The 26,430-nt window shown below is 27.4% G+C and overlaps 1 protein-coding gene across 2 annotated transcripts in view; it reads right to left on the bottom strand.

Annotated features, from left to right (window-relative positions):
• LOC111618664 (vacuolar protein sorting-associated protein 16 homolog) overlaps positions 1–26,430 on the bottom strand; it is a 95,804-nt gene that overhangs the window by 40,414 nt on the left and 28,960 nt on the right. Inside the window, exons 12-21 of one of the 2 annotated variants that reach the window (XM_023360221.1) lie at positions 25,053–25,129; positions 21,130–21,261; positions 17,336–17,463; positions 17,120–17,264; positions 16,916–17,050; positions 16,715–16,823; positions 16,545–16,642; positions 16,373–16,471; positions 16,220–16,297; positions 15,971–16,140 (exon numbers count right to left, since the gene is read on the bottom strand). In XM_023360221.1, the coding sequence (XP_023215989.1) occupies positions 15,971–16,140; positions 16,220–16,297; positions 16,373–16,471; positions 16,545–16,642; positions 16,715–16,823; positions 16,916–17,050; positions 17,120–17,264; positions 17,336–17,463; positions 21,130–21,261; positions 25,053–25,129 (1,171 nt within the window). The remainder of the gene's footprint in view (positions 1–15,970; positions 16,141–16,219; positions 16,298–16,372; positions 16,472–16,544; positions 16,643–16,714; positions 16,824–16,915; positions 17,051–17,119; positions 17,265–17,335; positions 17,464–21,129; positions 21,262–25,052; positions 25,130–26,430) is intronic. The other variant, XM_023360219.1, reaches the window with a different exon arrangement.

Below are 26,430 nucleotides of genomic sequence, written 5' to 3'. Positions count from 1 at the left end.
AATTAAAAGTAGTTCAGCAACTTTGCATATAAAAGTAATTTCTTTTACTTGAGTATAAAAACATATTTAAAATCAAAGCAGTTGTGATCCAAAACTACTCAAAATGTCAAAGGAATATGCTGGTTGTAACAATTCTGATACTTCCAGAATATTTTTATCAGATGACATGACAAGATATGCAGGTGATAACCATAAAAAGTGTACATACTTGTCAACTAGATTCAAATCTAATAGTTAATTGATTAATTATTAAATCCAAAAGAATGTTTTATAAATGTTTTTAAAAAATTTTATTTCTCCCTTTCTAATTTGGCACCCTCACAATTCATATGCCTGGAGCAGTTTGTTCCAACTGCTCCATGGTAGCTATACTTCTGAGATGAACACCATTTATAGCTTGCCATTCAATTGCAATTATCACTGTTCCAAATAAGCAGTAATTAGGCCCAAATAAATGGTTGTCTCACTATATATCATATATTGCTAAGCCATCAAAATCACAAAACCTTACAGACTTATACAAATAATCTGCTAAAGTTGGTGTACAAGTGGAGTGAGGAAAACAAGCTTATAATCAGTTACAATAAATGTAATTGTATGGTTTTTCCCAAAGGGAATCCCCTCCAGAAGTGACCCTCTATTAAAATTAACAATCAGAAAATCCAGTGGACAAACAATATCAAGTATCTGGGTGTGATCCTAGACTCAAAACTAACTTGGAGGGATCATATCCACTACACTTACAACAAGGCTGTAAGAGTCAATCACACACTTAGGTGCATCACCCGAACTAGTGGGGCTTGAACCATCAAAACAGTAGGACAATCTACAAGGGGACCGTAGAGCCAATTCTCACATATAGTTGTGAGGTATGGGGCCATTTAGTTGCCAAGACACACATCTGCCATAAACTCCTCTCAGCACAACAAACCAGAGCCATTGCAATTACTAAATCCTATAGGATAGCCCCCATGGATGTACTATTGGTTATTGCAGAGCTGCTTCCTATTCACCTGACTATCTTATACAGGTATATTAAGAACCTCTTCATAAAGATGATCACAACAGACATCAATCAAGATCAACTCCATAAAATATCTTTGACCTTAATCTTCCTGCTCTTACCCACTCTCTTGTCAATGAAATCGCTAAGAATGGTGTTGACCTTAACATGAATATGGAGAACAAACACCTAGCCAGTAATATCTCTAGCAATTTTTACCTCAAAGAAACCTCTATCCCAAATGCCCTCAACTTCTTTACTGACAGTTCTAAAACGTCAGATGATGTAGGTGCATCAGTATGCCTTGAGGACTCTTCAAAAAGGAACTTTTGGCAAGCAGTATACAAACTGCATAACAGCTGCTCAATTAACCAGGCTGAATCACTCATAATCTTCAACTCTTTAAAGTATGTTTATATCAATATCCAATGGCTATGACACAGGACAATCATCATCATCATCAGTGATAGCCGGAGTGCCCACTATCAAATAAAATATGAAAACTCCAAACTCCCCATAATTAAAAACAGCCTCAAGCTAATATATGCACTCGAAGACACAACCATAATAAACTTCTATTGGATAAGAGGGCACTCTGGCAACCTAGGGAATGATAAAGCCGACTACTTAGCCAAAAAAGCTAAGGATATTGTCACGAATTGCAGTCACTTGTCACTCCCAATGTCCTATCTCTGCAGCAGCAATCTTTATATCATCATCATAGTCAGGTGGCAAGAAGAGTGGGACAAAAGCAACACCAGCTGCATCACTCATGAATTCATCCCTAATGTTAACATTAGGATGCTTAACAAACATCTAGATACTATACATGCTCTCACACAGATTCAGACGGCACACAGCAACTTCAGGGCCTACCTTTGTTGTTTCTTAAAGAAAGGCAATGGTCTGTGCAATTGCAGTGTAGAAGGTGATGACCCGCACAGTCTAATCTTTACTTGCACTAAACATACTACTCACCGCTCCCATCTCAGACAACTGGTGGAAAACAACAGGCACCAATGGCCCTGCAATCTACATACCTTCATGGACAACAGGAAAATCTACCATGCCTTTACGAACTTTGTACACAATCTTAAACTTATGAACTGCCAGCAGACCAACATAAGCAACTTATAACTCCATATCCTCTTTGCTGTGTTATACTACATTCGCACACAATCCACGACTCACTTCAATCTCAATTTACCTACAATCTGAATTGTGACTGTCGCCAGTCAAACATCATGCTGTTCGCACAGGCAATCCACTCAAGAAGAACCCAGATATTACACATGATAATAAGACTGACATAACTACGCGGTAAGTCACAAACACCAACAAACAAAATGGAAGTTTTGGTTAGAAATAAATACTTTTTCTTGCCGTATATCTAATAATAGACAGATGTCATCGTCTCTCCAGATATCTTTTTTATTTTTCTGTTGATAGCCGGGCACATGTTCAGCAGCCATCTTGTATTTTCTCGCGCGCGTGGGATTGTGGGATCTCTCTTATGACTGGATCTAGTTTCAAGAACTCTCGCGAGTCGATCGCGATTTAGCCTTGTTTCAGTCGAGATTGAAACGGTCAAGAAAGGTCGCACCATGGAACAGTCTCCGACCTTGGTCACAATCTAGATCGAAATGCTCGGTGCAAATGGGGTATTACCCTACTGCTACTCAGCCTAGTGTATTATATCTTGTTTATCTATGGCATCATCGATCTCCTTCTTATCATGTTCAACCATTGTAATTTATATATCCAATGTTACAAGGCTACCATTGTAAAATGTAAAATAGCATATTGTATAACCATTGTGTTTCGTCTATCCATCATATTATGTATAACCACTGTAACTTGTATTCCCTTTGTAACATGTATAACCATTGGTCTATGGTTACCTGATGTTTTATGTTTAACCACTGTACTACGTAATTCCCTTGCAATAAGCATTACCCTGTATATTGGATGCATTATTTATCGACAACTATCTACTCTTACAGTTCATTACCACCTTTCTCTGGACTCCTGCTGTCATGGTGGTACCTGTAGATCGCCCCCCACCAATTGGTTACTGTCATGTCTCTCGCTCAGCCATCTTACTTGGTATACTATCCACATGCGGTCCCTTCTGTATCATTTGCATTCCACCATTGGTTACCAGCAGATGCTCTGTGGCCCTCCTTTCCTCCTCATTCCCACCCCACCTCACTCTATTTAACCATACCTATCTCCCTTTCCTTTCCAAGGCTATACCATTGAGTCAGGCCTTTCCTTTAACATCCTATCCTATATATCATATACAGTAGATAATATGATATTGCCAATTTTTTTTTGTTGAGTTGGGAAATAGATTGAATTTTGAGATATCTCTTTTCTCATTTATCTAGAGTATAGGACAAAGGTTGGCAACATTTGGTACATGTGACAAACATGGCATGCAAATGACTTTTTTCAGCAGGCAATCCAGGGCTCATCTTAAAAAATAAATATGCAACGTCTTCTGGCTAAGTTGTACATTTTAACTTGCTTAATAAAATACAATTTTATTGAATGCAATAAAAAATCAAACTCTATCAACTGTTTTAGTGTAATAATAATAAAATGAAACAACCTATTTCTAAGACAGCTATCTCTGCAATATAGTGACTTACAAGTTTCATCCTATTCAATTGCATCATTTACCAGGCAGCCAAACATTATCTTTATAATAATTTTATATATACTGTATAACTGTATATATATATATATATATATATAAAATTATACACTAAAAAATTATATATTTATTTTGTGTGTGTGTGTTTTAAAGTGTATGTATGTGTGGATTTTTAATTATTTGAAAAGATTCTCTTAATACTTAAAAGACATCAAATAATATACTCCCAAAAATTTTTAGTTGACATAAGAGAAAATTTTNCACAACCTTACTACCTTAAAAAGTAAATATCCAATAAGTTTACTGATTTACGTATTTTAACTTAATAGAATACAGTTTTATTGAATAAAGCAATAAAAAACAAACACTATCAATTGTTTTAGTAATAATAAGTAATAAAATGGAGTAAACATCCTATTTCCAAGATATCTATTTCTGCATTTTACTGACTCACAAGTTATCCCATTCTGTCATTGCATCATTCTTCAGGCAGTCATAACTGGAGTGTTTTTTTTTTATTTGTTGAACCATTATTATATACATTTTTTTGTGTTTTCTAAAGCATTAAGTCAGGTTTCTAAGTGTGTGTATGTGTGGATTTTTAATTATTTGAAAAGATTCTCTTAATACTTAAAAGACATCAAATAATATACTCCCAAAAATTTTTAGTTGACATAAGAGAAAATTTTGCATTATGGATCTGGCATGCACACTTAAAAAGATCGCTTATCCCTAGTAATTGCATCTAAAGTAAAGTTTTCTTCAAACATAGCCATTTATATGATACAAGAACTAAATCAATTTATCTACAGAAATAATTTACAATTTGTTATGTATTGTATTTTTATGCTTTTCTTTAATAATAAGAATTCAATTTAATTCAAATTTACCATATAACATTTTGGAGATGTTACATAGAAACAGCAAAAAGACCTTAGTAACAGATAGCTTCTTAAAAAAAGACTATATATAAATAAATGTACAGGGATACTTAATCAAAATAATAAACATAGAGTGATGATCTCATCAACAAATTTATCTCATCTTCTCATAAACATAATTGTTTGTAAATATACAACAACTATTTGGATATTAATTACATCAGATCTGTTTAGAGAACAAACAAAATATTAAGTTTGACCAAATATTATATCTTGAATTTACTCATTTGCTACCAAATAATTCTGTTTTTAATAACTATAAAGCTATTTATTTATATACTAATCAAATTTTTTTAAGATTTGTATCAGAATAATTTTAAAACAATTTTTACAATTACAATATATTACATTTATTAGACATTACCATATTTTTAATAAAGAAATTATATACTTTTAAATATTTAAGAAAACTTTTAAATGTCTGGCATAATATATTTTTAATATGAAACTTTATTTATGCAACTCTTTTTTGACAAATGACATTGTAAATATTCAAAGCAGATGATTTTAGCAGAAATAACATATGGATAAAATTATAAAAAATTAGATGCAAGAGAATTTTACTATGTAATGCTTCCTGTGAGCAAATAAACACATGAAATTCATCAGTAAATCTTGGGATAAATCTATCAGAAAATCCTGAAATATATCCAATAAAAATGTCAGACAGCATTATTTGCTGCCAGTCAGTTGACTGAAAACAAATGTTTTTCTTCATGAATGATATACTCTCTCCAAGATATGCTGTATAGTGACATAATGAAACCAACTCTGAACCCTTTAATTTTGTGTTTGTTATTGATTCCTCATGAAAAATCAAACTTAACACATCTGCTAAAATATACATCTTTCCATGCTGTTAATTAGTCACATAATATGGTCTTCAAATTATTCTGCATATAAAGATGTTATCTGGACAAATAAAACAGCAAATGCAACAATATAACTACAGTACTTGTGACATAAATGGATGGAAAAGAACACTGACTGATAAATTCTTTTATGAGAGAACAAATACATTGTCAGCTGCATAGTCAACTTCAATTTTTTTCATTATGGATAAGTCAGACTTAATGAATCAACCAGCATAAGAGAAAGGTAAGGAACAATGCCTAATCCAAATTAACTGCTATATTATGTCAGTCAGACTGATTTCAAACTGGATTTCCAGGATGACAGTTTATTGCATTATTACTAACTAGAGAAAGAAAAATAGGAAATAAAATGTGTCTTTGTAAAAAAAAAACTTCTCATGTTACATTGTCATCAGTAATAAAACAATCTAAATCAGTAATAATACAATCTAAAACCAATGTTAAATTCATTATATAGAAGTAAGTATTCATTCTTTCATTCATTAAATTATTGAAAATATTTCAGAGAAAATAGTCTGTGATTTCAACAAATTTTAAGAAATTCTTATAACATTTTTATGAAATTTAAAAAGTACAGGACGTACAAGATAATTTAACTAAATATTTTCTTATGTAATTCTAAATTTTAAAGTTTTTAAATCATCATCATTTGAGATGAGCAGATTTAGCAGATGATTATGAACATTACTTTTCTTATGTTACAATTATTTTAAATGTGTGTATTAAAATGCTTTTTTATTAATATTTTCACTTTTCATCACTTGTAAATTGAATAAACAAAATTAATTTCATAACTACATTGCAATAGAATTTTAGATATGCAAATCAGTTATACAAATATTTGCTTGATATAACTGTTCTGCAGGGTTAATGAACTTTCTAAAATGACATTTAAATGATTTGTAAAGAAAACCATATAAATCATTTAATTATCTGTTTACAGAAGTATCTCACAGACAAGTAAGCATTTTTATTTTGCCATTAATCACATTTTGTTTATATCAATAACAATTTACAATAATACAGTAAGGTCTCACTTAACCTTAGGTCACAACTGACAGTAATATAACAAATGAAATATAATGATGAAATATACCAGTTTTGATACAATTTCAGACACTGAATTATTCTTATAAAATATATTTGCAGCAATTAACACATTTGCATGATGTTCCTTACATTGTATGTGTTGCACTGGCTGCAATATGTAATAGTAAAATAGTTCGTTTTTTTCAAAAGCTAGATGTGACAAATTGTTATTTCATTTTCAGATGTTGGATTCTCTCTGGGAATGGCATATTTTTTCTGTAAAATATTTTCTATGAAGAGATGCAATTGTCTGCAAGGTATGTGATTCTAGCCTTTTCTTTATCCATGGTTTGGTTAGCTTTTCACTTAGATGAATGAAGAAATCATTTCTCTTCATTTCCTTAGCATATCCAACAGGTGATTGAATAAAATAAATAATATTTCTGCTTGGAATGCAACAATATGATTGACTATCAGGTTGTGCAGAGCAGTAATGAATATTTTTTTCTCTAATAGTTATTTTTGGAGAAATAAGTATATATGGATTTTTCTGAAGCAGAAAGAGGCTACAAACTAAAAAATGAAACTTCACTTTATCCAATATTGGAATATAATCAATTACATACCTCGAGACGAGGTACATAATTAAAAAATGAAAAAGAATCTACATGAATTATGCCATATAAAGACAAAATTCACACACACATTAAATATAAACATGACTATCCTTATTCTAGGCACTACATATAGTCATAAAGCTTCATAAAATTGACAACAACAGTTTCAATTATTCCACAAACAAAAACAATTTGAAAAATCTGCACTTGTCGTGAAAATTCTGGCAACAGTGTAGGAAGGTACTAAAAACAACAGCAAGATAGTGCAAAACAACTAGGAGAAAAATAAGAATTGACAAACTCATGTTGTAAAAATGATGATGCTTTGTGTTTTAGGGTTAATATGATGGATAGGTTCATGAAAACTGCAACCTCATAGAACCAGTTTTGCCATTTATAAAGAAAATTCAACAATGCTACTGTAATAATTACAATGTATTTGTATCTTTTCTCGGCTACATTATAATGTAACAGTGTTAAGTGAGGATCTGCTTTATATTAACATAAAAGTTTACAAATTCTGGAAATGACAAAAATAATCAGTTTATTTATTTTAATTCTAAAATAGATACATTGATATGACATGAAACAAAGATATAAAATCTTGTTTATGAAAATAATTGCACAATATGTATTTATATTTTAGAAAATACTAGGGAAGTGGCACTTACTCTGCATATTGTACAATTATTTTCATAAACAAGTTTTTATATCTTTGTTTCATGTCAATGTATCTATTGATGGGGAAATTGTATGCATTCCTATTGATGGGGTTCATTGTATGATGGGGTGGTAGATGTACATATATATCAATATATCATCTTTCCATGCTGTTAATTAGTCACATAATATGGTCTTCAAATTATTCTGCATATAAAGATGTTATCTAGACAAATAAAACAGCAAATGCAACAATATAACTACAGTACTTGTGACATAAATGGATGGAAAAGAACACTGACTGATAAATTNTGCAGTAAAATTTTCTTCTGGTGCAATTTAATTTTTGAAAGAGGCAAAGAATATTTTCCCTTTTTAACAAGCTGATGCTTTCATGACATATCAGAAAATTTTGTTACTTGACCACTGATTTGACTATTCATTATAATAAAATTCTCAAAGTATCATTATTGCAGTGGTGTGCTGTCCATGGAAGCTGTGGAAGCACAGCTTCCTTTGTATTTTCTAAAATATAAATACATATTGTGTGATTATTTTCATATTTTTACCCACTTTAAATTAATTAAAATTAACATTTTATTATTATTTTTAAATTTTCCTACTCATTTTACAATTAATATCTATTTAATGATTTTAAAGTTTTGTTTTATAAATTTTGTCTCTCCTTACAGAAGTTTAAAATTTAATCAACTACAGTGATACGAAATACAGTGATACCTCAGGATACGAAATCAATCCATTCTGAAACTGAGATTGTATCATGAAAATGTTGTAAGATGAATCATTTTTTCCCATACTATTACATGTAAAACCAAATAATTCATTCCAACATTAAAACACACTCAAATTAAAGCTAAGTAGTACATTAAAAAAAACAAATAACTTTAGTAAGGAAAACACTGAAAAATGCATTTTGTATTTGTAAATGTATAAATAACCATAATAAAATAATAACTGATTAAAAAAAATATAGTTTTATTTGCATTTTATCTTTGAGGATAGACGACGGTGGAGGTGTAAACTGGTGGCAGAAGAGAGGGAGAAGGGAAATGATACTAAAACTTAACTTACATAACATAATGTAACAATAACTTAAAAATAACTTAAAAAAGATAAAAAAATTATTGTTGTTTTATATATATATTTTTAATTTTTATCCACTGCTTTTTGCTTTCTTTCCTTCACTTCCACCAGCACTTTCACTGGATAGAAGTTACTTGGTAAAATATCTATCCAAAGAGGTTTGGCTTTGCTTGCTTTTTAAAATGTTTCTAAAATGACTTAGGCAAATGTCATTACTCTGAGCAGCAATACAGCCAGTGTGAACCTTTTCGGGATGTTTCTTCTCAATAAAATCAGTCACTTTCTGATAATACTTCAAGATTTCCTTTATCGAGCGAGATCCTTCCATGACGAAGCAAACACATGGACTCAGACCAATGAACAGAAGTGAATAAAAAATTGCACTGCAAATTAATGTAATGTCGTATGGTGAGTTTTTGTTCATAATGTGGAGCAAAAATATGTTCGAATTTCATGTCGTATCATGAAAATTTCATATGCTGGGGCATTCATATCCTGAGGTACCACTGTATATATAGTATTCATTATTCTTAATAATGATTTACTGTGTTTTTGGTAACTTTTTTATCTTTTGTTTATAAAAAAATTTTGAAGTTTGGAATCAAAAAATGTAGTGGTGGCTGATAAAAATTTTCATAAGAAACAAATATTCCATCTTTAAGGAAATCTGGCAGGTATGGAAATAAATACTGAAAATCTAAGTTTGGTGAATATGAAAATAAGACAATATCTTCCAACCTAGTTATTCAGCTAACAAGTCTATCTACCTTCCTATTTTGATTGGATATAAAGATATGAGAATCAGTATTGTCTTGATTATTTAATTGCCTACTTTAAATTAAATTTTGAAAATGTTGCAGATGCAGTAAAATTTTCTTCTGGTGCAATTTAATTTTTGAAAGAGGCAAAGAATATTTTCCCTTTTTAACAAGCTGATGCTTTCATGACATATCAGAAAATTTTGTTACTTGACCACTGATTTGACTATTCATTATAATAAAATTCTCAAAGTATCATTATTGCAGTGGTGTGCTGTCCATGGAAGCTGTGGAAGCACAGCTTCCTTTGTATTTTCTAAAATGTTATAATAAAATATTGTGCAATTATTTTCATATTTTTACCCACTTTAAATTAATTAAAATTAACATTTTATTATAACTGCATTATGTATCTTATTTCTATACTACATGTGAAATAAATAATAAGATTACTATTGTATATTTGAATATAAATTCATGTATGCATATTCCCAATGAAAGCGCTGTAGTGTCGAATACGGGACAGCTTCTGCAACAAAAATATTTGAATCGTGTAAAGCAGCCAATTATACGCATTTGCATACAGAGTACCAAACTCAAGTGGTTTAGCTTGTGGATGCTACATTCCAAAATATCGTATAATGCTTTCAAGATTCTATCCAGGGCCAGCACAGCTTCCCTATCATCAAATGTCACTGCATGCCACTGCGCTATTTCCTATATGATATGACATATGTTACTTGACAACATAGTTACCAAATACACACACAGATACATATACAAATATAACTAATAAAAAAAAATTAATTGTTTATTTAATGCTTGTAATGTTCTATTAGATCAAATATGTGTTATTTAAATCATGATAAAACAAACTTACTTAATGTTAAAACATGCAATGTTTTATAGCAACCTAAATCTATAATAAGAATTGAAAGTATACTTAAAGAAAAATGAAATTTATGAAAATAAGTATACAGTGGGTGATCGGTTAACGAACATAATCCATTCCAAGATTTTGTTCGCTATCCGAATTGTTCGTTAACCGATTATTGATTTACCGTAGGTTTTAATGGGAATTTAATTAATTCGTTCTGGAAACTTTAAAAAATAAAAAATATATACCTTCTTACTACGTTTATTTATATGTAATAATAAAACTACATACATACACAGTGTTGCGTTTTAATTAGTAATGGAACTTGTTCTGAAGCTCTAACTTCATAATCTAATAACTAGTTAAATATAAATATGAATTTCAAAAATCTAAATGCCTATGAATGAAAATGAATTTTTTAATAAAGTAGTGGACAAAGTTATAATTTACCCTTATAGCACNTGTGCAATTATTTTCATATTTTTACCCACTTTAAATTAATTAAAATTAACATTTTATTATAACTGCATTATGTATCTTATTTCTATACTACATGTGAAATAAATAATAAGATTACTATTGTATATTTGAATATAAATTCATGTATGCATATTCCCAATGAAAGCGCTGTAGTGTCGAATACGGGACAGCTTCTGCAACAAAAATATTTGAATCGTGTAAAGCAGCCAATTATACGCATTTGCATACAGAGTACCAAACTCAAGTGGTTTAGCTTGTGGATGCTACATTCCAAAATATCGTATAATGCTTTCAAGATTCTATCCAGGGCCAGCACAGCTTCCCTATCATCAAATGTCACTGCATGCCACTGCGCTATTTCCTATATGATATGACATATGTTACTTGACAACATAGTTACCAAATACACACACAGATACATATACAAATATAACTAATAAAAAAAAATTAATTGTTTATTTAATGCTTGTAATGTTCTATTAGATCAAATATGTGTTATTTAAATCATGATAAAACAAACTTACTTAATGTTAAAACATGCAATGTTTTATAGCAACCTAAATCTATAATAAGAATTGAAAGTATACTTAAAGAAAAATGAAATTTATGAAAATAAGTATACAGTGGGTGATCGGTTAACGAACATAATCCATTCCAAGATTTTGTTCGCTATCCGAATTGTTCGTTAACCGATTATTGATTTACCGTAGGTTTTAATGGGAATTTAATTAATTCGTTCTGGAAACTTTAAAAAATAAAAAATATATACCTTCTTACTACGTTTATTTATATGTAATAATAAAACTACATACATACACAGTGTTGCGTTTTAATTAGTAATGTTTTTTTCCTTTTGAAAGGGTTAAAGAATCTGTCTAACGTCGATTGCTTTTCTCTCTTCTTCACGATTTTTCGTAAGTAATTAATAGCATTGTAATTGTAGAGGTCCCCAAGCCTCAACATGGTTTCGATGCCATTCTAAGACCGTTGTTCTGACATCTTCCCACTTCTACAAAAGATCTTTAATAACAGATATCGACATTAATCCTCTTTTTCAGAAGAAAACATATCTTGCAGAGTTTCTTGGTGTTCTTCATTCAAAAGTTCTAGGCGTTCTTCTGTCGTCAAATCCGTTTCAGGTTCCATTACGAACTCTTCGATGTTCTTTATTTCTCAGAAGTGATTTTTGTTACTGCTTTAGCTGCTGCAGTCTTTTTGATTATACAGCATTTTTCTTAAATAAGATTGAACTGAGGCCTACTGTAGACCTGTTTATTCCATGTTGCCCAGCAACATTAGGTATCTTCTGTCCACTCTCTACCTTTGCTATTATACTCTCATCTTTCGAAAAGAAAAACAGATGCAAAACTTAACAAATGCCTACCCGACAGTCTTGCGTCTCAGAAAAATAAAAGGCTGGAATTACAAGGGAGGATTTCAAAGTTTGGAGGAATACTATCCGATCGGCTTGAGCATCGATGTCGACGTCTCCTGCACTCCAAAAAGTTTCGAATTGTTGCCCGAAGACAAGGGAAGACCAATCAGTATTCATTATTTTATGTCGCTTCTTCTTGTGTTTGTTCTGTGGGGTGTTCGTTATCCGAACATAAAAATCTTTCGCCAAAGTGTTCGTTATCCGATTTGTTCGTTAACCGATCACCCACTGTATTTTATATCAGTTGTATTCATATTAATAAAATATATCACATGTGACAACTGATGATTGATAATAAATGACTGAAATTTTCTATTGTTTCTATTGAAATTGTTTATAGATTTTGACTGTATTGATGCTAATGACCCAATTATTAAAAAGTATATAAATGGTGTTCTACAACCACAGAAAGATTGAGAATAACTCACAAAACTGAACATGATGGTGTAAGTCTGATAAATAAAGTGACTGTTTTGATAGTTATCAAATCTATTTTCAAGTCTACATTTATGTTCAATTATGACAACAAGTTTACTTTGAATCAATATTACATAGTCAAGTATCAAAATTCAATTGTTGTTATATGGAAGCCATTTTTCATTTCTGGTGATATCCAAAAAGCATTATTATTGTTATCATTGAGAAGCAATACAAAAATTCTAAACACATTAAAAATATATTTGTTAAAAATTTTAAAAATTTACACATACTTTCATCCAAAGTTTTAAAACTGTTAGCAGGATCCATTAAATTGCTGTTGCTGAGTTAATTTTGAACTTAGACACAAATACAAACAAATTTTTTGAATATTCTTCAAAAGAGTTGCTTTATGCATTCCAAGTCATTTTTTATTTTCTCTGAAGTTTGATACAGACCTGTTTTCAGTATGGCTTGAAACAAGTCAGTATCAATCTCAAAAAATTTCTACATCTTCAAAATTAAAACTTCTTTTATGAAATTTTTTAATTAAGAGTAATATAAAGTTCAACAATATTATGTCCTCTCATTAACTAAGTCACACCATATGTAGGTTTATTATGTAGGTTTATTGACAGACTGTTATTTTTTTTTTTATAAACTTATACAGCAAAACATATCATTGTATAAATTTAACTATTTTCTTTAAACCACTGTATTTAAATCTTAGTGAACTAAATAAAACATCAATATACATTTATAAATCCTCCAGTACCATCAACAGAAAGTAAATTATTGGATGCATTGTTGCTTCCAGAAACTATAATAACTGAAAACAACATCTAAATCAATATAGTCATTCAATATTTATTACAAACTAGCTTACCCGTCGTGCATTGCTGTGATCTCAGAAGAAAGAAAATTCAAGCAAACTCATTATGATAAAATTCAATTTACATTTTATCATTTTTATTGAAACTTATTATTATTCATTTTCATCGGGAAAACATTTCAAAGTATCATTTCAATTCTATTTATTTATTGGAGTGCTTGTGGATACACGATATTTTTTTGTTTTTCCGTCTGGTGCATACACAAATAAATCAGAAGATCTTCCGACGCGTGAGTTGGCCACATACACTTGTCCATGTGAGAAGCACGGATCCTCCAAATTTAGCCCACACAATTGCAGCGATTGTCAGAAGTGCGATATTCCCCCATTTTTATATATTATTTTTAATCCTTTACAATTTTAATTATTTAATTGCTCCTTCCTCTCTTCCTTGGCATNGTAACTATATAAAATACAAATCATAAAGATTATTATTAAATTTTTAATTATGATCAAAAATTTAAATAACAATAATTATAAAATAATATTTTTATCTGTTTATATATTCTAAATCTATAGTTCTCAACTGAATTTGATAAATTAACTTGAAAGTTTGTATATATTTACAAAAGCAAAAGAAACATGGTTTGATAAGATCAAAAACATTTTAATTCAAAAGATTCAATTTTCTTCTCTTTTTCAAAAAAAATTTTGAAAACATTCATGAAATTAAGAAGTTTGTTAAAGCATCTCCTTTGTTTTCAAATAAAATGCTTCTAAAAATATTATTATTAGAATATTCTAAATAAATAAATAATAAATTATCAGAATTTAATATTCTAATAAATAAGTAAAAAGTAACATTTACATATTCTTATGTATTTTTGTTCAAAATTTATTACAATGGATAAATAATAAAAATAATAATTTGATGACAATTTAATATAAACACTAATAAAAATGAAGAAAATATTAATTTTTTAAATGAAGTATTCTATAAACAAAATACATCCCATTAGATTTTTTGAAACATGGGCACTAAATAACATTAAACAGGAGTATCATTATTATTGAAGAGATAAAACAAAATATATGTTAACAATTTCATTTATAAATTCTACAAAGGTAAAAAAACATTACTTTAAATTTGTTAAAATTTAAAAAATTCTAAACACATTAAAAATATATTTGTTAAAAATTAAAAAAATTTACACATACTTTCATCCAAAGTTTTAAATTGATTTGAAAAATTTTTCATAAAATACTGATTATTTAATAGCTGAATAACTGAACAGTTTTATTTCAGAAATGACTGAATATTTGATATTCTGAAAATTAACTATTTGGGATGTGATAAGTTTTTGTATATAAAATTATTACATTTAATCCAAAATGTTTCATTTTTATTAATCATTATTTATTAAAAGTAATAATCAAGATATTAATAATGATGTTATAAATTAATTTATTTGAGGTAAATTTGACTGAAAAATCTGTTGTTGATTCATAGAAACAAATAGAAAATTAAAATAGTTAACTATAAAATTAATCAAGTAAACTGTTTTCATATTCATACTTCTTAATGTACTAATAAAGTGACATATGTGAACAAAGATTTTACTAAATTATCACTACATTTCAAAAAAATTATTACACCTTTATTTATTAAAAATATTTTTCCTGACAAAAAACTAGATGTAATTTTTATTTGTTTTTTAAATAATTAGAGAATTTATTAAAGTTACTTTACTACCCATGCTCAATCTTATTTGATTTCAATTTTAGATTATTATTATAACTGAAATTTATAATTAAGAAATATTTTCAAGAGGATATATTAAAAATTTAGATATAATTTTAAAATATTTTATAATTATAAGAATCAAAATTCAGTAGTTGTAATAAGAATTAAGTATATTTTAATGTAATTATTATTATTAGAATATTCTAAATAAATAAATAATAAATTATCAGAATTTAATATTCTAATAAATAAGTAAAAAGTAACATTTACATATTCTTATGTATTTTTGTTCAAAATTTATTACAATGGATAAATAATAAAAATAATAATTTGATGACAATTTAATATAAACACTAATAAAAATGAAGAAAAAAACTTATGTACTTTATGTGATAAATATTAGTAGTTACATAAAAGTATAAAATGTTATCTAAGACAGAGGTAAAAGGTAAGATATACTATTTATTTTTAATAACTAAGACAGTGATGCCTTAATGAAACAAATATATAATAGGAATATATATCATTGTAAAACAAACCTTTTATCAGGTGTTTTAAAGTCCTTACATAAAGCTTCAGCTACTTTATATTCTTTCTGTTTCAATAATTTGATTATTGTTTGATGAACTGATAAATCCACATATTTTTGTGCAAATTTTACTTCTAATTTCTGTTGATATTTTACAAGCTGAATTTGTTCTTCTGTACACTAAAAATTAGTTAAAATACAATCATCATCATACAAAATAATAATAATTAAATCAATATATAAACAGTAATGAATTTACTTTAACAGCAAAGTCATTTTTTGCTTTTTTGTAACTATCCAAGGCCAACTGTAATGTGGTGATTCTCTTATCAACATGCTAAATAAAATATACAATTGTTTTTAATACAGTTTTTATCAATTTTTCTTCATTACAAAATTTTAAATCTCCCACCTGATAACTTTCTAGAATGCGGCAATTACCTTCAGATGCAAAATCATCTTCTTGGTAATAAATGTTTCTTAACATCTCTAAATCTTGTTCTTTGCATAACTGAATAATTATATTTAATGTACTTAAAATAGTATTTTATAATTATTTAATAAAAGTTAATTATAAAATTAACCTTTAAAAACAGTGCATATGCAACACTGAAATTTCTAAGTGTCATGTGAAATTCTCCAGGATCCATAGTTTCTTTTAGATGTAAAATAACATAATATACTGAAAAATAATATAAATATTTATTCATTTTCTCTTCAAATTATTTATTATTATTTTTTTAATTTCACTTACTTAAATCACTTTCACCACTGTCTATCGCTTTACTCATTGCCTGAATATCTTGATTCAGTTTAATTAGTAATGGAACTTGTTCTGAAGCTCTAACTTCATAATCTAATAACTAGTTAAATATAAATATGAATTTCAAAAATCTAAATGCCTATGAATGAAAATGAATTTTTTAATAAAGTAGTGGACAAAGTTATAATTTACCCTTATAGCACATTTTGTGTTACCATATTCAATAGCTTTATTAGCAATCTCAGAGTAAGATATTCCAGAATCAAATCCAACTTTTTCAGCTATTTGACTAGCAACTTTATCTGGATCCAGTTGAGGTGGTTTAACCTAAAATTTGATTATAAATTTTGATTATAAATAGACTTAAATTATAAAAAAAAAGCAAATACTTTCTACCTTATAACATGCCCACTGAGCAAGAATACGATTAGAACCTTCATTATCTGGAATTTTCAAATAACGACAAATTTTAATAGCTAAATAGTAGTGCCGTCTTAATACCAATCGATCTAAAAATACTGGAATAGTTAGAAATTTGTATCTAAAAGGTAATTAAGGAAATATATTAGATATAAAATTTATAATTGCATCATTGTCAGATAATAAGGATACTGTGTATATGTAAGAGGAAGTCCAATTTCATGACTTCTTATAGCATTTAATACCCTTAATGTGCGACACATTTGTACAAATTCCTCAGGATTCATATTTGGAATAAAACTTTTTCCAAATGAGGCAGCCTGTAATTTTAAATGTATTTATTGGTATGTTAAAAAATTATTTCAAATATTAAAAATCATTCATAAAATAAATTTAAATCTAATGTATTATCAATTAAAATTACTCTATTATGTATGCTTTTTAATATACTTATAAAACAATAAATGTAATAGAAAAACTAAAAATAATGTATTTAAAATTAATATTTTCACCAGAATTAACTGTTTTACTTATATTTAATATAGGCTTGTGGAATTTGTTCTCATTCTGAATACTTAATAAACTGAACATTCCAAAATGATTATCCTAAGACTTTATAATAATATTTATTAGAAATATATTAAAAATATATATAAAAATAAATGAATAAAAAGTTACATACAATATATATATATAACTTTTTATTTATTCATTCATTTCTCATTGATTCATTAATACATAAAATAAATAAAAGTTATTAGCAAATGTCAAAGAGTATCAGAACAAAAAAATTACAAAACAAAGATGAAATTTAAAAGAAGTGAAACAAAGAAGTTATTATAATGAAGAAATAACATATCATAAGAATGACTATGCTACTCTATAATTAAATACATATAAGTATACAAACAGTTTACTTGATATATTTCTCTAAGAAACAGGGAATATTCCCATCTATAAATTTACACTATATTTTTACCAATAATTACTCTATATATGATGCTGGCTATATTACAATATGTATTTTCTAGTTTTTATAAAATTTAAATGCAAAACTTCAAAATATAAAATCAAAAATTTGGATTTGGATTGTAAACAATAAGGTATAGATTATTATTTTTTATTTCATATGTTTCTTACACCAAAAGAATATTTCTAAAGTGTTTAATATACTTTTTCCTACACATTGATTATTTTAAAAATTACATACACATTTTATCTTAAAGATCATTTAATAACTTAAGTAATAATAATAGAACTAAGATATTACAATTTAAATTTTGTAAAATTCCTAAAATTTTGAATTTCTATAATATGTGACATATAATTTGAATATTACCCTTAACAGTTGTTTTTGTTTCATGACAGTAGATTCATGACCAGCAGCTTCTATGCACTGTTTTACAGCTAATTCTAATTGACCTTTTTCACGAATCATTCTTAAATATTCATCAGCTTTATGGCTTCTTTTCTATATTAAAAATGTACATTTTTATTAAATTTTTTTAGTAAACAAAAACTTTAATTTTGAATTTTTTATTCAGAGTAAAGCTGAATATTATGACACAAATTTAAAATAAAATTTATATATAAAGATGACTAAACAGAATGATTTCAATTTACAGTAATAATGTCATAATCAGAAGTAAAATAAATTATGGCAAAAATAACATAATTCAAAAAGTTTTGTTTATGGCTCTGCCCATTTGGTCTAAGGCTGCACTTTTTTGGATAAGATTGCTAGAGTTCTTGATAAAATTTATTTAATTTTTAATAAATTATGCAACTTACACTTACCATATACTCAAAATATCAGTATTGCTAGGATTAGGTTATGTTTTCCTTGGTCTTTTGAGTGTATCAAATATTTTGATCACTTACTTTATTTTTATTTAAATTTTATTTATTATTTATTATTATTTATTTTATTATTTCATTTAAATTTTTTAATGGCTTTATTATCATGATTGGCTTTTTTATGTATTCTACCAAAAAAAAAACTTACAATCATCATCTTGTATGTTCATTCCATGTTTTTATTTGAGTGTATCTCAAAGGTCCTTTATTTTAATCATATTTCTTAAAATTTAAATAATTTTGATGATTTTTTTATTTCTTAATTTTTCTTGTTTTAAATTAAAATATAAAAATGCATTATATAATTTTTTATTTTATGTAATTTGTTGTTTTTGTTTCTTTAAGTATATTTTTTAATCGTTGGGAAGTGAATATCAACTGTCCTTTGAGACTCTTCTATTTATTTGTAAAATAAATAATAAATAAAATTTTCTATAATTAAAATTATTTCTAGCTTATCAAAATCTCTACAAAATATACACAGAATAAAATAATTACAAACTTAAAATTAATAAATTACTATTTAAAAACTTTTAAATAGTATGGTAAACAAAAGCAAATGTTTTATTATAATCAGCACATTTTAATTTGTATAAATATTTATAACACTTGCAAAATTTATAAAAAGTTTGGCATTACATCATTTTGTACTGTACAATATCAGATTTGAATTAAACTATAATTTAATAAAATGAATTAGTGTAAACAACTCTTAATAGAACTTTGTCTGAAAACAATTAATGACAATTGGTCACCCCCAGAAGTAGTGTGTGAGACATTGACATCAAAAGAGTATCTTCAAGAAATATTATGTCCTCACATGTTGCCTTCCATGGCAGGGCTGTCATCTTCCAGTAAAATAATGATCACTGTGTACACCTAGGATTTCCAGAAATTTCTCTGTTATATTGCCACTCCTCTGCCATGGAAGTGTGGCAATATATCAGAGTAATGTGGCTCTCAAATGTTGTCTCTAGATCTGTCTGCTTGATCTGGTCTCCAGATGTGCCACCCATTGAGCATTTGTAGGACCTATAAATGTGATGGAGCTGGAGTGACAGTTGAAGGAGTGATCTGTGGACCAAATGAGGGCAAGATAACATACAATGCTTTATGCTTCCTTGTGCAATCACAATGCTACACATATATAGACAAAAGGAAATTCTACAAGGAACTTGTGACAACAAATAGTGGCAAAATTTAAAAAACTAAAGATTTCTTTAAATTGTGCCACTATTTCACAGGAAATTGTCTCTTTTCTATGATGTGTAATCACTTATTACCATTGTCATTACATTTACACTAATAAAGTTTAATTTGTTTTTAATTAATGCCCCATCACCTGTAGTGTGTTGTAGTGCAACAGTGGAGCGTACAAGCAGGCATATCAACAAAGATTATTAGAGTCACACTGCAATTGTTTTGAAATATTTTAAGTATTTTTCATATAAAAATACTGTGTGAATCGTATANATATATATATATAACTTTTTATTTATTCATTCATTTCTCATTGATTCATTAATACATAAAATAAATAAAAGTTATTAGCAAATGTCAAAGAGTATCAGAACAAAAAAATTACAAAACAAAGATGAAATTTAAAAGAAGTGAAACAAAGAAGTTATTATAATGAAGAAATAACATATCATAAGAATGACTATGCTACTCTATAATTAAATACATATAAGTATACAAACAGTTTACTTGATATATTTCTCTAAGAAACAGGGAATATTCCCATCTATAAATTTACACTATATTTTTACCAATAATTACTCTATATATGATGCTGGCTATATTACAATATGTATTTTCTAGTTTTTATAAAATTTAAATGCAAAACTTCAAAATATAAAATCAAAAATTTGGATTTGGATTGTAAACAATAAGGTATAGATTATTATTTTTTATTTCATATGTTTCTTACACCAAAAGAATATTTCTAAAGTGTTTAATATACTTTTTCCTACACATTGATTATTTTAAAAATTACATACACATTTTATCTTAAAGATCATTTAATAACTTAAGTAATAATAATAGAACTAAGATATTACAATTTAAATTTTGTAAAATTCCTAAAATTTTGAATTTCTATAATATGTGACATATAATTTGAATATTACCCTTAACAGTTGTTTTTGTTTCATGACAGTAGATTCATGACCAGCAGCTTCTATGCACTGTTTTACAGCTAATTCTAATTGACCTTTTTCACGAATCATTCTTAAATATTCATCAGCTTTATGGCTTCTTTTCTATATTAAAAATGTACATTTTTATTAAATTTTTTTAGTAAACAAAAACTTTAATTTTGAATTTTTTATTCAGAGTAAAGCTGAATATTATGACACAAATTTAAAATAAAATTTATATATAAAGATGACTAAACAGAATGATTTCAATTTACAGTAATAATGTCATAATCAGAAGTAAAATAAATTATGGCAAAAATAACATAATTCAAAAAGTTTTGTTTATGGCTCTGCCCATTTGGTCTAAGACTGCACTTTTTTGGATAAGATTGCTAGAGTTCTTGATAAAATTTATTTAATTTTTAATAAATTATGCAACTTACACTTACCATATACTCAAAATATCAGTATTGCTAGGATTAGGTTATGTTTTCCTTGGTCTTTTGAGTGTATCAAATATTTTGATCACTTACTTTATTTTTATTTAAATTTTATTTATTATTTATTATTATTTATTTTATTATTTCATTTAAATTTTTTAATGGCTTTATTATCATGATTGGCTTTTTTATGTATTCTACCAAAAAAAAAACTTACAATCATCATCTTGTATGTTCATTCCATGTTTTTATTTGAGTGTATCTCAAAGGTCCTTTATTTTAATCATATTTCTTAAAATTTAAATAATTTTGATGATTTTTTTATTTCTTAATTTTTCTTGTTTTAAATTAAAATATAAAAATGCATTATATAATTTTTTATTTTATGTAATTTGTTGTTTTTGTTTCTTTAAGTATATTTTTTAATCGTTGGGAAGTGAATATCAACTGTCCTTTGAGACTCTTCTATTTATTTGTAAAATAAATAATAAATAAAATTTTCTATAATTAAAATTATTTCTAGCTTATCAAAATCTCTACAAAATATACACAGAATAAAATAATTACAAACTTAAAATTAATAAATTACTATTTAAAAACTTTTAAATAGTATGGTAAACAAAAGCAAATGTTTTATTATAATCAGCACATTTTAATTTGTATAAATATTTATAACACTTGCAAAATTTATAAAAAGTTTGGCATTACATCATTTTGTACTGTACAATATCAGATTTGAATTAAACTATAATTTAATAAAATGAATTAGTGTAAACAACTCTTAATAGAACTTTGTCTGAAAACAATTAATGACAATTGGTCACCCCCAGAAGTAGTGTGTGAGACATTGACATCAAAAGAGTATCTTCAAGAAATATTATGTCCTCACATGTTGCCTTCCATGGCAGGGCTGTCATCTTCCAGTAAAATAATGATCACTGTGTACACCTAGGATTTCCAGAAATTTCTCTGTTATATTGCCACTCCTCTGCCATGGAAGTGTGGCAATATATCAGAGTAATGTGGCTCTCAAATGTTGTCTCTAGATCTGTCTGCTTGATCTGGTCTCCAGATGTGCCACCCATTGAGCATTTGTAGGACCTATAAATGTGATGGAGCTGGAGTGACAGTTGAAGGAGTGATCTGTGGACCAAATGAGGGCAAGATAACATACAATGCTTTATGCTTCCTTGTGCAATCACAATGCTACACATATATAGACAAAAGGAAATTCTACAAGGAACTTGTGACAACAAATAGTGGCAAAATTTAAAAAACTAAAGATTTCTTTAAATTGTGCCACTATTTCACAGGAAATTGTCTCTTTTCTATGATGTGTAATCACTTATTACCATTGTCATTACATTTACACTAATAAAGTTTAATTTGTTTTTAATTAATGCCCCATCACCTGTAGTGTGTTGTAGTGCAACAGTGGAGCGTACAAGCAGGCATATCAACAAAGATTATTAGAGTCACACTGCAATTGTTTTGAAATATTTTAAGTATTTTTCATATAAAAATACTGTGTGAATCGTATAAATTTATAGTGCTTTTAATATTGTGTATATCCAAAATTAAAAAATCATGGAATATTGGCCGAGAGAAGATTTTTAAAGAAAAATGTAGCAGTACTTCAAATATTAGTGACAAAGAGACTGAAATGGCAGATACAAATGAAGATACAAATCCAGGCATAGCACTGCTTAAAATATTGAAAGAAAAGAAGTTTAACCCTTCACATTAATGACCAGTTTGAATTAGATAATAATATATGCTTTCTATTATTAATCCTTTTTTTTATTTTTTTCTTGCAATAAATTGTTTTTGGTGTTTCTATTTGCTGTTTTATTTACAATCATTAAACATTGTCAGGGTTCCAACATTTTTTACTAAGGTGAAAAAGGTTCCACAATAAAAATAAGTTGGAAATCACTGTCCTAGACCAGGGGTCACCAAACTATGGCAAACAGTTAGTTGTATCCGCCCCGCCACTGCACTGTGCCAGAAATGAGCTAAAATATAATTATTTATATGGAAATATCATAGATTGTAGACAAACTTACTACGTAAAAAAAATTAAAATAAGTGTAGGTAAAAATGCCAAAATTGGTCCAATCTGTATTTTGCATTTGACAGTAATATAATTTTTAGGAAAATCAATGAAATGAAAAATTCGGTGACTGTATGCAACATTGGATATCAGAGTGTTTTTTGAGTAAGTACAGTACCTACAATGAAGTTTCTAAGAAAAGTGATTATGATCTTGCTGCAGAGATTGTGTCTGCATATTGGTAAATAAATATATTGGGTTTCTTTATTTTTTGTGTATTTAGTATACTATATTGAACAAAATAGTTATGTGGCCCACACTTGTCATTCTTTCAGTTATCTGGACTAACGTGAAAAAAGTTTGGTAATTCCTGCCATGGACAATTGATTTATAAACTTCCAAGAATGTTAGGTGTGAAAATGGATCTTATTTAAAAATTGTATCATTTCCACATTTAAAGATTAAATTCATAAATTGCACTTTTTGTATTAATGATCTTGTATAATGCATAATCTGTAAATAAAAATACATGAAAAATGTTAAATACTGTTTTTTGATATATTTCAAGTAGTTTGTTTTATTATTGAATCATCTCTCCTTTGACATAAAATGACAAAAGTTTGTAGTAGATAACAACATAGCAACAAAGTCAGAAGTCTAGTAATTTGACTATCTAGTGGATAAAATAGTACTTCAATATAATAGCACACCTGCCAAAATATTTGTGCTATAGCCTAGTATTTGCAAAATGATCAATAAGATAGCTTAGATCACATAAATCAGAAAAAAATTCATTTTACTGTGATAATTTTCATAATACTGTAAATTAATTAATTTAAAATATTATGGAAAAAACACCAATCAGGAATAAGACTTGAACCTGAAACTCCTGTTTACTGTGCAGAGGTATGGCCAATGAAAATTCATCTTCACAGAAAGCAAGTTTGAGTCTCACTTTAGATTAATATTTTCTTCTAGAATGTTCCAAATCAATTTAATTTCTAATTATTAAATTTAATGCATGATTATAGCTTAAATACCTACCTTTAGTCCAAATTATGTAATATCTTTATAATTAAATAGCCATATTATAGACTGATTAAAATTTGGAGGTATTGTTTGTTTGCACCAAGTTAAATATTAACTTAAAGAAATTTAATTATTAAGCTTAATATATTAATTTGCTATAATACACTTATCTATTATAAAATTTATTAAAACAAATTATATTTATTATTAAATGCTTTAAAACATTTCTAACTTAAATTCAACACATTTAAAATTATATTTTACATTCAGCAATAGAATTTATCTGAAGATACTTATGGAAATATTCAATCATTAAATGTAACAATAATTATAATGGAATAAACATTTTGTTAGTTTACTAATAAATAATGGGAAAAATACTATAAACAAACTTGAAATTCTTTAAAAGCTTCATGAAGAAGAGCTCCTGGAGAGACAGAACCAATTCTAAATATTTCCATTACAGCATCTGTAAAGAACAAATAATCATTTGACATTTCACATATATTTAAAATGCTTTTTCCAAAACTGCTTCCATTATGATGATCACATTAAAACACTTTCTATAGTAATGTTCAATCACAGAATGCATCTATTACTTTTTTGTTAATTATTTTTTTGTTTGCATATGCACTCTCTTTCTTGACCAGACAAATATTTAAATAAAATGTTTTGAAAACAATCCAGTAATGGTTAATTTCAGTAATATTACACACACATTCAATTTGAACATAAAAGTGCTGACCATTTAATTTTTGGAATAGTTCTTATATATTTTTCCTTCATACATTTCTGAAAAATATCTTGGTTCCCTCTCTAAAATCTGATGACCAGCTTCCAGAATAGCTGTCTTTTATATCTTTTATTAATACTTTGTCATTGACAATTGTTTTAAACTGTCTATCAACATGGTTCTTGTTTTATTTGTTTACAAACAAACAAGAAACAACTATGAATAAGTAAGTATACACTGATATTCTTGAAATAAAATCTTGTTGTACCATTTGTGAAAAACATCCAAACTTGCTGATGTGAAATGATTTCTCTATCATGACAATACTATACCCCATATTGCAATATTGTACAGCCAGTAAGTGTTACAATTGAAGTTGAGATTCTACTACGTTTCATATCCATCAGGCTTAGTCCATGTAATTTCTTTCAATTTCCATGACTAAGAAAGCTCTGAAAGGCAAGTGCTTTACATCTGATGATGAGACATGTAAGTCATAATGCTTCCTCTTCAATATCTATCAAAAACAGATTGCAGAAAGCATATGGAAATGACAGAGATATCACCTTTTTCAAGAACACTTCTAGAATAACAAATCTTCAGAAGATAAAAATGACAATATGGAAAAATCTAGCATTATTCCATGAATTAAGTGATCAACTCTTGTAGATGCTTATATCTTTTAGAAAGTGCTTGTTTTTAAAAAATGATATAAACTTGCTAATTTCAAAAAACAGTTTTATATAATAAAGACAAATTTGAATATATAGTACATACATGGAACTTTCTGCAACAATTCATGAGATGTATTTCCAATTATTCTTATTCCATCAATTTCAGGCACAAGAACCACCGGCGAATCAAAGATATAATTAGGATAGATAAGGAAAAACAACTTTACTAAAAGACTGTATAATTTTATATGATGATTATAGTACTTTGTAACTTTAAATAAAATATATTTAAGAAAAAAAAAGATATAATTAAAAAAGAATACTGTTTTACCATCTTATATACATTTTCAGGATTATGATAAC

Source organism: Centruroides sculpturatus, unplaced genomic scaffold (genome assembly GCF_000671375.1).
Source record: "Centruroides sculpturatus isolate CEXI.00-Female unplaced genomic scaffold, Cexi_2.0 scaffold116, whole genome shotgun sequence".
Lineage (NCBI taxonomy): Eukaryota > Metazoa > Arthropoda > Arachnida > Scorpiones > Buthidae > Centruroides > Centruroides sculpturatus.
This window is presented reverse-complemented; position numbering and strand designations above follow the sequence as displayed.